Source organism: Xenopus laevis, chromosome 2L (genome assembly GCF_017654675.1).
Source record: "Xenopus laevis strain J_2021 chromosome 2L, Xenopus_laevis_v10.1, whole genome shotgun sequence".
NCBI lineage: Eukaryota > Metazoa > Chordata > Amphibia > Anura > Pipidae > Xenopus > Xenopus laevis.
The window spans coordinates 45,868,059-45,881,174 of NC_054373.1; the positions used below are offsets into that span (position 1 = coordinate 45,868,059).

General features: G+C 40.4%; 1 protein-coding gene across 3 annotated transcripts in view; it reads right to left on the reverse strand.

Moving 5' to 3' along the window:
- Positions 1 to 6,663, reverse strand: part of LOC108708020 (phosphorylase b kinase regulatory subunit alpha, liver isoform) — a 68,888-nt gene extending 62,225 nt beyond the window's left edge. For 2 of the 3 annotated variants that reach the window (XM_041581816.1, XM_018246269.2), the window contains exons 1-2: positions 6,380 to 6,663; positions 4,963 to 5,216 (exon numbers count right to left, since the gene is read on the reverse strand). In XM_041581816.1, coding sequence (XP_041437750.1) covers positions 4,963 to 5,040 — 78 coding nt within the window. In that variant the 5' untranslated portion in view covers positions 5,041 to 5,216; positions 6,380 to 6,663. Of the gene's footprint in view, positions 1 to 4,962; positions 5,230 to 6,379 lie in introns of all 3 variants that reach the window. The other variant, XM_018246270.2, reaches the window with a different exon arrangement.
- Positions 6,664 to 13,116: the final 6,453 nt, after the last annotated feature.

A 13,116-nucleotide genomic window follows, 5' to 3' on the forward strand; every position in this document is an offset into this window, starting at 1 on the left:
AAAGAATATTACTGCTGCCCACGGGGTCACACACTTGTCTTGCCAAAGCACCGCCCCAAATCTGCCTGAGCCTCGCCCTCATCCTACAAGCCCTACCAAATATGTCCCACAAAACAGCCCTGAGGCAGCTTTTATGGTTCTGCAGTGTATTGCTGTTAAAATGTTGCTGGAGCTGCCATACAAACAAACAGACTTTGAACAATGGACGGAAGAAAAACCTGTTGCTTTACCCTTGGGACCCCCTTCATATTCCCAATTTTGGTCAGAGCAACATTTAGCTCAAAGTAAGGTTACAGATATAGGGAAACATTTGTGCGTCAATAATTTAGTTACACTTACAAGAATATATAGGACAGAAAATAAGTATCCACACCAAGTATCACCCTACTGATCTTCAAATTATATCTGGGAGAGCACATATGCCTTCTCCTAACATCTCCCCTGAACTTTGGGCTAAGCTGATTCAGGCCAGCCCCATGTTCTGGGAACCACTGCTTTTAAAGGGGCTGTGCACCTCTGAGTTAACTTTTTATTTGATGTAGAGCAGATGTGCCCAAAAGGTAGATTGGGATCTACCAGTAGACCTTTAGTTGGTGATCAGTAGATCTCAAGACACTGTCAACAAACAGCTTGTCTATATTACCCTCCTGTTTTACTCTTTTCATTCAAGATATAGTTGTTTTTTTTAAATATAGTAATGTAAATCCTTATATAAATCAATTTAATATATTTTCCATGGAACAGTGATATTATGGATGGGACAACATCGCTACAAGTAGACCCGCAGTAATAAAGTATGGGCACCCTTGATGTAAAGTGTAATATTCTGAGACATTCTGCAATGGGTTTTCTATTCAGGGCCTGAATAGAGAGATGAATAAAAAAAAGTAGCATTACAATATATTTGTAGCCTTACAGAGCATTTGTTTTTAGATAGGGTCAGTGAGCCACATTTGAAAGCTGAAAAGCAATTAATTAAACAAAACTATAAAAAAAATAATAATAAAGACCAATTGAAAAGGTGCTTAAAATTTTATATAACATGCTAAAAGTTAATTTAAAGGTGAACCTCAGTTCACCCAGTCCACGGCCTTCTTCTACCCCACTTCCACCTCTGCGCAAAACTTTTTATATACACACACAGGCCCCACCCAATTTTGTGGCATCACAGCGGGTATATAAAGAGCGGAGCACGCAAGGTTAGGGTCAGGTGCGGGTGGATGAGCAACGGGTTAGGGTCGGGTGCGGGTCAAGTTTTTCTCAACCAGCACATCACTTATTTATATAAACTATAATAGTGATTATGAAACAAACACACAGCTTTAAAGCTAAAGGGGAAGTAAAGTCTAAAATAGAATAAGGCTTGAAATGCTGTATTTTGTATACTAAACATAAACATGAACTTACTGCACCACAAGCCTAATCAAACAAATGATTTATGCTTTCAAAGTTGGCCCCAGGGGGTCAGCATCTTGTAACTTTGTTAAACATCTGTGCAAGACTAAGACTGTGCACATGCTCAGTGTGGTCTGGGCTGCTTAGGGATTGTCATAAATTATCAAAACAGAACAAGTCAAATAATATCTGCCAGAAGCCGATACAGCAAGACTAATTCATAATCAGAATATACAGACTGCACTAGGTCCTGTGTTGTCATGTAATCTAATGTCGATTTTATAGTTTTTGTATTGTTTAATAAAAACTTTCTCCAACTCCGCAGAACCAGTGGCTGCAGCAAAAAAATCCTCCAAATAGGATCCCAGTTTATCTGTAAATCTGGCTCCATGATCTTTGTCCCTGCAGCTGGAGTTAGAAACAGTAAAGGGGATGTAAAGGCAAAAATAAAACCCAATACAAATCTCTACACAGTCGCTGACTGCTCTACAGGGAAACAAACAAAACTGCTTGAGTTCTGCATGGCTGGGAAGTAAGGCGGGGGCTCCCCCTGCTGTGTATAAGTATGATTGTTTCCCTGCAGAGCAGTTAGGGACCGTCTGACTATTCCTATCCACAGCAGTAAATGAAGGGAGAATTTCACTGCATACAGTCAGGTTTCTAATAAAAACGGTACACATTTTTTAATCAAAGTATATTGGAGATTTCTTTTTCATTAAAGAAAGTAAAAATGGGATTTTATTTTTTTGCCTTTACATGCCCTGTAAACAACATAAACCAAAAACAATTGGAAAAGCTAAAACAACTTACTGTATATATTAACTTAACCTGACATATTCAGTAGCTGTAGAAAAGCTGTTAAATACAATCCAAAATTAACTAAAGTATTGTTCTTAGAGACAGAATTGCTTCTGTCGTATCCTCCTTCATAGCTCTTAATTATGATTTGATTATTTTCAGTGCTTGTACATAAAATTATTAGGAGTCGGTATAATTTTGGCGACTCCGACTCCAGATACCCAAAACTCCGACTGCACAGCTCTGTAAAGTACAGAGGTTAAAGGAGTGGAAAATCAACTTGTAGTAGGTGTATGGCCGGAATGACCAGAAATATGCCCTTAAGGATATATCTGCACAAACCTGCTGCCACTGATCCTTAGATCCATCGCTTCTGTTCCTAAAGAATGTTAAACCCTAGAATTCAGGGTTGAGTCTGGAAAGGGTCAAACCAAGTCCTATGTCTGCAGATACATTCACCCCCTCCTTATGAAATTCATATACTAACATATAGGATGCCAGCACCACATTCTAATATTACTACGACGGAGAACTTGCACATTGCAATGCAGAGAGAAATACACTGCTTCTTGCATCTGGCACAGAAAACACTGATGTATTTTGAACAGGGTTAAACATTCTGCAAGGTCTGTGCTGCCTATGGGCCCCTACATTCAAGCAAAAGTCACTTCATTGGAATTGGCAGCTGCATATTTCACACCCTCTGTTTTTTGTGCTATTTCGGGCACTCCCAATGCTATATTTAACATGGCCATTACAGCAGTGCATTATATAATGGTTATAATGGTCTCTATATCTGTCAGTGGTAGAGGTAATGGGTCAAAGATTATATTATTAGTACCAGAGCTGTAGAGTTGGAGTTGTGGATTCAGGAGTCTGAAGCAATTTTGGGTATCTGGGGTCGGAGTCGCCAAAAATGTACAGATTCCGACTTCTAATAACTTTAAATACAAGCAATGAAAATAATCAAATCAGATTTAAGAGCTTAAATGAAGGAAAATATGGCAGAAGCAATTCTGTTTCTAAGAACAATAATTTAGTTAATTTGGGATTGTATTTAACAGCTGCAGCTATATGCCAGGTTTAATTAAAGGGATACTGTCATGGGAAAACATGTTTTTTTTCAAAACAGATCAGTTAATAGTGCTGCTCCAGCAGACTTTTGCATTGAAATCTGTTTTTCAAAAGAGCAAACTTGTTTTTTTATATTTAATTTTTGAATCTGACATGAGGCTAGACATATTGTCGGTTTCCCAGGAGCCCCCAGTCACTTGACTTGTGCTCTACAAAACTTCAGTCACTCTTTACTGCTGTACTGCAAGTTTGAGTGATATCACCCCCTCCCTTTCCCCTCCAACAGCCCAACAACAAAACAATGGGAAGGTAACCATATAGCAGCTCCCTCAATGGCATTATGTAGGAGAAATAATAGCCTGTCCGAATGCACTAAAGCTGGTCATATACGCAAAGATCTGATCGTACGAATCGAGGATTCATACGATTTTCGGAATGTGTGTGGAGAGTCCCGACATTTTTCGTCCGGCGGAGATCGGTCGTTTGGTCGATCGGACAGGTTAGAAAATCGGCTGACGATAATATCTCTGCGTGTATTGCCGATCGTACGATTTTCAGTGGGAGACTGTCACTAGCTTTGGTTGGACATAGATATCGTACGATTGCTGTCAGGGGCAGAACATTGCTGATCTGTTCTTTTACTAATCTGACTGGTAAGACTTTGATCTGAATGGTTAGTGGCGGGTCGGGAGATGGGAAAGTCCGATCGTACGATGATTCGTACGATCGGATCTTTGCATCTATGGCCAGCTTAAGCTGTGTGTTTGCACAGATCACAAAACAAATAACAGATAAAAGAACATTGTATTGGACAGGGCTTATCTGTTATGCGCTATGTAACCTGAGCCTTTTCTCATTTTTTCCAGCTTGAATGGCTGCCCCTATGGTACTCAGAAGCTTGTTTATATAAACTATAGTAGTCTTTCTGAAGCAAACACATCAGTACCAGTACCAGTACAGAGCAATAGTTGTGAGTCCTCCAGGCAGCATGATGACAGAAAAAGAGGGGTGGTTGTACTGCCATGGTCTACTGGCAGATGAGTAACACTGACAGGCCCCAAAATTGGATTGGGGCAATTCCCTCCACCTGAATATGTTCTGTGTACCTTGAGTGGCACACTCAGCTTTTTCTGCACCTGTATTTCTACGATACAATGTCTTCTGTCCCATGTGCTATGTGTATTGACAGACATGATATCTGCCACTTATGCTGAGTGCCCTGACAGATGCCTATGATTAAGTGTTTGTTAACACGAAAGTGTAAAGGCTATGGATATAATAAATTATTTTTTCACTTTGAAAGCTTTTGCCTGGTGGAAGTCTTCCTGTTTGAAAGAAATTTTGGTTGTCCGATCCCTATGCTGAGGTCTCAGGGCGGTGCACCTGGGCCACTTTCCAAATGTGGCGAGTTATCATTCTAACTTGGAGACCCCTTCCCTCATTTATTCTATATGCCCTGACAGATGCACATCTGCCTGTCAGTGGATAGAAAATGCGGAAGGCAGCAGATCAGCCATCTTCCTACATGCCTTTGTACACATGTGGAGAAAACACCTAGTGTACCACTTATCGTATACAAAGGACAATGGGCATATTTAAATTCTAAGTACACGGACTAATTCTTATTTAAACATTGGTCTCAATAAAGTAAAGCTATTGGTAAACAGTCTCGCGAAGATAATGCTTTTATCTTACCTGGTGACAAAGTATGGTCTGCTGAATAAGCCTGGCGTAGCCATCAAGTCTGACTCCTGAATTGCTCCTGCTTCTCATCTTGGCTGCTCCCCCTCTTGGCCTCTTAGGCCCTTTCTTGGCTTAGAAGTGTGTGATGGTCAGATGTCCCTGCTCATTCATTCAGGGTTCGCTGACAGAGGTAAACAGCTGAGGTCCTTAGTCCAAAATAAACACGTGTCAGATATTGGATTTGTAGCTCCGCCCTTCGTGTAACCCTGAAAAGCAAAACTACCAACATTTACTCAGGAGATTCCAAAAATAAAACACTGAAAGAAATATTCTTAGAAAGGCAGTTCACTCACAGAGAGACTGAGAGAATATTCATACTTAAATACAGATCAAGGGAGGGCACTCCAATAATGAGAATAACCCCAACGTTTCAGCACAATAGACTTTGTCAAGGGGAATTCTAGGGGGGGAATAATAGGTGAGCACTCTAACTTCTGTGTGGAAGTAACTTGTACTTGATCCAAACTAATATATAATTAATGCCTATTGTAAGCAGCCTATTGGATTAATTTGATGTTTACATGGTTTTCTAGTAGACTTAAGGTATGAAGATCAAATCACGAAAAGATCCGTTACCCGGAAAGCGCTAGGTCGCGAACATTCTGGATAACTGGTCCTATACTTGTATTAAAATTCGCCCATTGCAACTATGACAACAAGAAAAAAAGCTGCCAACAATGAGTATGCCTGATTGTACTGCATATTATACTTATTAAGTGTATATTTATTTAACAGATATGGGGAAGCCCGCAACTCAGAAAGCTCCAAATTACAGGAAGTCATCTCCTACATAAGCAAATAATACTCATCTTTAAAAATGATTTCCTTTTTAGCTGTAATGATAAATAAAACAGTAGCTTGTACTTGACGGTAACTAAGCTGCATGAAACCATATTAGTGGCAAAAACAATCCTACTGGGTTTATTTCATTTCAATGATTTTTTAGTAGACTTATGGTATGGAGATCCAAATTATGGAAAGGTCCCTTATCTGGGAAACCCCAGGTCTTGAGCAATCTGGATAACAGATCCCTATACCTGTACTGGCAATATATGTGCTACATGTATATACACAGTGTATCAATAATAATATAATGATGAATGCTGAGTAATTGGCATGGCACTGTGTCACTGGGGGAAGGAAAGTATTACTTGTTCCTGCTCTAATGAAATGTATTGTTTAGCTTTAGTAATGAGTAACCTGAGCACCAGCTGACCCTGTTTGGCCGCACAGCTTGCACTCTAATGTGCTGTTCTGCTTATAGCCAATGAATGACAGCGCACGATGTATATAGACAAATATATAATGTATATAGACATAGATATAATGTATTTCCAGTGAGACAGAAGCTGCTGGTATTGCTGCTCACCTTGCAGATCCGCACAGATACTTTCCGCTAATCTGATCCGGCAGCGGCAGCAAGGTGACTCTCTCCCCTCGACCTAAGGAGATGTGTCATGGCTCACCCAGCGACCAGTGTTGCTTCCCATCAAGGAGAACTAGAGAATGGATAAAAGGCACCATCTGGTCACACAGTGTCCCCTTTCCTTAGCGGCTTTGGTTATGGCCGCTGCATAAATCATCTGATCTTCCAGAGACCTGCAGTGTGTGTGTGAGTGTGTGTACGTGTGTCATCTGGCATGGTACAGTCCGTGTAGCCCCGCCCACCGGCACTATCGCCCTCCCCCCAATGAATCCACAAGTAGAGTCCCTTGCATTGTATTTGCCAGGCTTTATTGCTGCTCTCTTTCGGGTAATGTGATACCGGTTGTGTAGGAATCACGGGCAGAGGGGGCGGTACAGAGGCTTTTCCTTGCTGAGAGTAGTCATTTGTTTCCCTGCTGATTGTCCACAATTTACCAGCTTTGTGCATTACAGTACTTAGGTGTTTATGGGAATAATGCCATTTATGTTCTTAAAGGGATACGGTCATGGGAAAACATGTTTTTTTTTCCAAAACACATCAGTTAATAGTGCTGAAACAGCAGAATTCTGCACTGAAATCCATTTCTCAAAAGAGCAAACAGATTTTTTTATATTCAATTTTGAAATCTGACATGGGGCTAGACATATTGTCAATTTCCCAGCTGCCTCCAGTCATGTGGTAAACTTCAATCACTCTTTACTGCTGTACTGCAAATTGGAGTGATATCACCCCCACCCTTTCCCCCCACCCCATCAGCCTAACAACAGAACAATGGAAAGGTAACCAGATAACAGCTCCCTAAGATAACAGCTCCCTGGAAGATCTAAGAACAGCACTAAATAGTAAAAGCCAAGTCCCACTGAGACTGATTCAGTAACATTAAAGGACCAGTAACATCAAAAACATTTTTAAAATTCGTTAGTGTACATCGAAAAATAAACACCAACACAAATTAAACTTTTAAATTGCAAAGCCTTTATTAAAAAATAACTTACTGAAACTCCACTTCCGCTCTTCTTTGAGAAAAGGCGACAGGGCGACCATCCATTCTGCAGCAGTTGATTTCCCCTCCCTGGCTGTCTCTCCTGGTCACTCTGCTCTGCCGGCAAGATTGGGGCAGCACTTCTAAGCAATGTACAAGTATCGGCTGAATACTTGTGCCTGGCCAAACCGAATCCGAATCCTAATTTGTAAATTTGGGATGGATAGGGAAATCATAAGACTTTTTGTCACAAAAGAAGAATTCTTTCCACTGTTTCCTCTCCTGCCCCTTGGTTCGGTATTCGGCCAAATCTTTAACCAAGAATTCAGGGATTTGGCCGAATCCCAAATAGTGGATTTGCTGCATCCCGAGTTTTAGGAAAGGGAAGGGAGTTTTCTCAGCATTAGACTGGCCACTTTGGGATTCAGGCAAACCTTTGTGAAAGAATTGGCCGAATATATGACCAAATGAAAAGCTTGGGGTGTCACAATATTTTATAACGTCCGGGTCACAGTGTGAATGTTGTTGCAACTATGTAATAAGGGGTGTGTTATTTGTATTAAAAGGGTGTGTTTTTTTGGGGGCATGGCTACAAACTGGGCCTGACCAGAATCTGTGCCGCACTGCTACACATGGTATTTAATTATGCTCCTCTGTTTCACATGTTGGGAGATGTGTTGTGATTGCTGAGATGAGGGCAGTTCATATAAAACAGGACAGCTATATCTATTATCTGGAATGGTTATGACCTAGCATGAGGGGAATATAACCAATAGACCACACAGATTGGGAACATTTAAGGGAAGGGCAGAAATTGCATTTGTCCTTGGCCCACAGCATTACTTGGACTGCTTAGGGAACACTAATACAAAGGAAATATATTGATTAGGGGTCAGCACAAAATTCAAATGTTATATAAGCGTCATCTCGTGGAAATAAGTAGCCTAACCTAATCTAAAGAAACTCAAACTGGAATGAGAGTGGAAGAAACTCCAGCAGTAACAACACACACACAATACACTCAGCTCAATAAGATGAAACTCCAGCACACGGATGCTTAAGGGTTCATAACCCGTGTTTATTGTCAATGCCAAACAGGAAACAACGTTTCGGGGGCGTACCCCTTCGTCAGGTACGGGTTATGAACCCTTAAGCATCCGTGTGCTGGAGTTTCATCTTATTGATCAATTGTTGGAGGTGCCGTCCTCCTTTAACCCCAAGCACCGGTGAGGATACTGAGAGACCAGGTGTGCTACTGCTTCTATTTGTTTGAATTACACTCAGCTCAATCCCACGATTCGGTTCAGGATTTGGCAGAATCCAACTGCCTGGCCAAACTGAATCCAAATCCAAAAAAATCACTTGATTTTTCATCACACAAACAAGGAAAGGAAGATCTTTTAGACCACGCGTGCACGCTTTCACCCTCTTTCCCCTGATTTGCATATGCAAATCAGGGTTCGGATACAGTTTGGGATTCATCTGAATCTTTCACAAAGGATTTGGGATTCGGCCGAATCCTAAAATAGTGGATTCAGTGCATCCCTAGTACCTTGTGGCTGATCAGGGTCTTCCACCAATTTGGAGATCTTTGGTGCAATGTGCACACGGCAGTGCAAGCTTTCTAATGCTGCATACACTTCTCCCAAGACATAGTGCTACTGCAGGAATACAATAAATGTTAAACAATACTGGAGTCAATAATGGGTCCATCGTCCTCCAGAAAGTAAATAACTATCCACTTTAAACAAAAAGGTAAATCTTTTTGGCGTCAAGATTTTAGATCATATTTTCAGTGCAGCTCTATACACAATGTCAGATCACTTGTGTAAATAAATCTAGTATTTAATCATGACCTCTATGGCAAAAGACTAAAGGGGTTGTTTAAGAGCGCTCAGCACCAGGCCCGGATTTGTGGAAAAGCCACAAAGGCCTGGGCTTAGGGCGGCATGATTTTAGTGAGCGGCAATTTCCAATGCTCTGGACCCAATGATGAAAATATGCACATGTGCACGAATGAAGGGGAGGGGACAGGGGTGATGAATGAAAGTGGGCCTAGGGGCATCCACAATGTAAATCCAGCCCTGCTCAGCACTTTGTAAAAGTGGACTTTCGGATGCAATAACTATGTTTTGTACCCACAATGTAGCATTTTTTGCATAATTCCAGCATAATTGAGATCAGGAGAGCACCATGCACCTAATGCAGTTGACCTGAACATTTCAAAATTGAATATAAAAAAATCTGTTTGCTCTTTTGAGAAATGAATTTCAGTGCAGAATTCTGCTGAAGCAGCACTATTAACTGATTAATTTTGGAAAAAAAATTTTTTCCCATGACAGTATCCCTTTAATATCAAGAAAAAAAATAAAGGAAAAACGAAACCAACCGGTATATTTCTCTTGTGCTAAAACCTTCTCCATTTACAATTTGGATTTTAGCAGTTATTCTGCCATGGGGACCATATTTCTGTATGTTTATTCATTTGGTCTGTTAATAAAGCATTTAAGTACAATACATTTTGTGTAGTGTTTACTTAAATTATAATGTTAAAATTGTAACTCAGATGGTTATCTTAAACTTATGTACTACTACTTTAAAATATACAACTGATAACTGTACATGTTCATTAAAATGTAAAAATAAAAGAGGTTTAAAAAAAAAAAAAAAAAAGAGTTTGCTGGCCACAGTGGGCACCCTGGAGCTATATTGGTTTCCACTATAGTTCCATCAGCCTGGTTGCAAGGACATGTGGAGAATTTGGGCTGGAAACTGTTTACTCAAGCATTTCCATGTTTAAATCTGCCTGCCATATGCCTGCACCCATGCCATAGTTCCGGGTGCAGGCAAAGAAGCAAGTTAATGTCAGTGTTGTGGCTGATGGGGTGCTTACTCATTGTACTGGAACAAGATAGAGCAGGCGCAACTTTTTCGGGGACACGCCCCTTTCTCAAGCATGCTTGAGAAAGGGGCGTGTCCCCGAAACGTTGCACTTTCGCACTTTTGAATTAAAGCAAGGGTTTCCCTGCAAGCAAGCCTTGTGTGCCGGTATCTTTGTTTCGTGCTTACTCATTGTGCCATTATGCACTCACTGTTCACATTGCTTTTACTTTGTAGCTTATTTGTAAATACTGCACATTCTTTAAATTAATCAGCATCAAGATAAAGGAGTAAATTTACAGGGTGAAAAGCCATCAAGTAATCTTATCTGTTTTTGTAATTAGATCTGAAAACTTTCCACAATCTCTAGAGATCCTTTCTGTAAGCAGTGTGTGTGTGCTATCAGCAGGGATTTGTGCAGATGGTGCAGGCACGACATGTGCATGACATTTCTCATTTGTTAGGGGTAGGGTACATAAGAAGTTTTGCCCTCTGCTACGATCTGGTGGCAAACAGCAGCAGAGAAAATGTCCCTTTGTCACTGAACCTATGAAAAATGCCCTAGGGCTCAGCATTGACATGCACAATTTGGCACCAAAATGCGCAAGCAAGTGTTTTGGTGCAGAGGTCTGACTGCTCGATGTGTGCAAGACTTTCCATCTGCTAATGTTAGAAACATGGAGCCGTGATAGGTGGAAAAAACATCATGCGTTTAAAGCTGCTTTTATAGAATTGTTTGGGTGGCATTTATACCTGTTCAGCCGACACTAGAGTTTTTATCACTTTTTTGTGCCTTTTTCAAAATCAGGAATTCAGCACTCTCCTGCACTCCGATGCTCTGCTTTTACAGGCTTGGTATGTAAAGGCAAAGAAAAGTCTCAGATACTAAGGTATGTCAAATGTTATGAACCCCCTAGTGATCATAATTACCTATATGATACCTGGGGCCAGTGCTCCTTATATGCAAAAACGGCACTGTCTTGGGGTACTTCTCAGTGAGCTCCACATTTACATTCTCATTTCTGTGGTCAGTTTGTTTCACTTCAGTAGACTGCTTGTGGCCATCCTTTCCATTATTTTCCTGATTTTTACTATTCTCTAAGGGGGGCAATTTCATCCCTAAACAAGATTTGTTTCACTACCTAGTGTAAGTGAGATTTTTATAATGTCCTTGCAGAAAAAAAGTGCTATAGCTAATACCAGTTAGAATAGAGGTATGGCATCTTAAAGCCAAACAAATCTAGAAAGCTCTGAATTATGGGAAGGCCATCTCCCATAGAGTCCATCTGTAATAATAATAATTATGATCATATAATAATTCAGTTTTTTCCTGCTTTTCCTGTAAATGAAACAGTGCCTTGTATAGTACAATACCTTGTACAACTGCAGGAATCCATATTGGTGGCAAAGTGAACACTTTTGGCAAAAAACATACCTGTGCCAGTTCTACGATCGGACTTTCCCATCTCCTGATCTGCCACTAACCATTCTGATCAAATAAAGTAGAAAAGAACAGATCAGCCGATGTTCTGCCCCTGACAGCAATCTTATGAAAGTTAAGTCGGCAATACATGCAGAGATATTACCAGCAGCCGACAGAAATCTTTTAACCTGGCCGATCGACCAAACGACCGATCTCCGCCGGATGAAAAATGTCGAGACTCTCCACACACGGTCTGAAAATCCGAAAATCGTCCGAATACTTGATTCGTACGATCAGATCTTTGCATCTATGGCCAACTTAAGCAGTTGTATCCAATTCTTTTCAGATGGTGCTAGAGATTAACACATACTTCAAATAACTGTAAAGCCAGTGTAATTAATGTATATATATAAATGTACATATTTACATAGCAGATAAACTGTACAGCATGCAATGATTAAGTATATGATTTGCCTGAATGACACTCTGAGATATGTTCTAGCCCACAAGCCCCATGGCAGTCTGTAGGGAAATTTGGATTTGGAGTTTGATGTTTTGCTTATTAAATTGAATTTCTATAAAGCATAGCCTTAGATCAGTAAGGAATGAAATTCTCCTTATTTATATCCATATTTTTCCATAGCATTCAATGTTTCTTCTCTGTCTGGAATCCAGTTCAATATAAGAGTCTTCCAATGTTACCAGGCAATATTCAAAGGCACTATATGTCATGGCTGAAAAAAGTTGCACTTTGGGCCAAACATTTGGAGACAACCTCTAAAAACCAGGGGGTAAAGGACTAGCTAGACTTTCTGCTTTAAACAATCAAATCAGATTCGAACATCATGCTATGAACTTGTTGAGGTCCTCATACAATATACAAAATCCGGGGGGTTGTGGAAGCACTCTAAAGGCTAAATTAAAGTATATTTAAGTATAATGGAAGTGCTACTTACAATGCACTTCCCTGGTCCCCTGTCTCATAGGTAATTCAATATAAATGGAAGTGCATGTGTTTACAAAACAAGGGTTTTTAGTTACAAAGATATGATCATAAAGTTGAAAAGCCACCATACCACATCAAGGTAAACCCCATATGGCGGTCCCTAACTTATTTATCTCAGGTCATAGTATAAAAAGACTTAGTTCTCTGCATAATAGCATTACTTGTATTGAGTGTGTGTTGAACAGTCTGAAGGCTAAATCCTCCCCCGCCAGTAAAGGCTTTTAAGAGAGAGATTGCCCAAACCAACGCCCATATTTAAAAGCATAGGACCACCATTAGTATAAAGGGGTGGGTATGGGGTGCTATAAAAACCACAAGAAGCTAAGCCACAACTTCAGGGCTAATACAGGTCCTCATACAGCCAGTGATGTTAAAATCATTAAAATGGC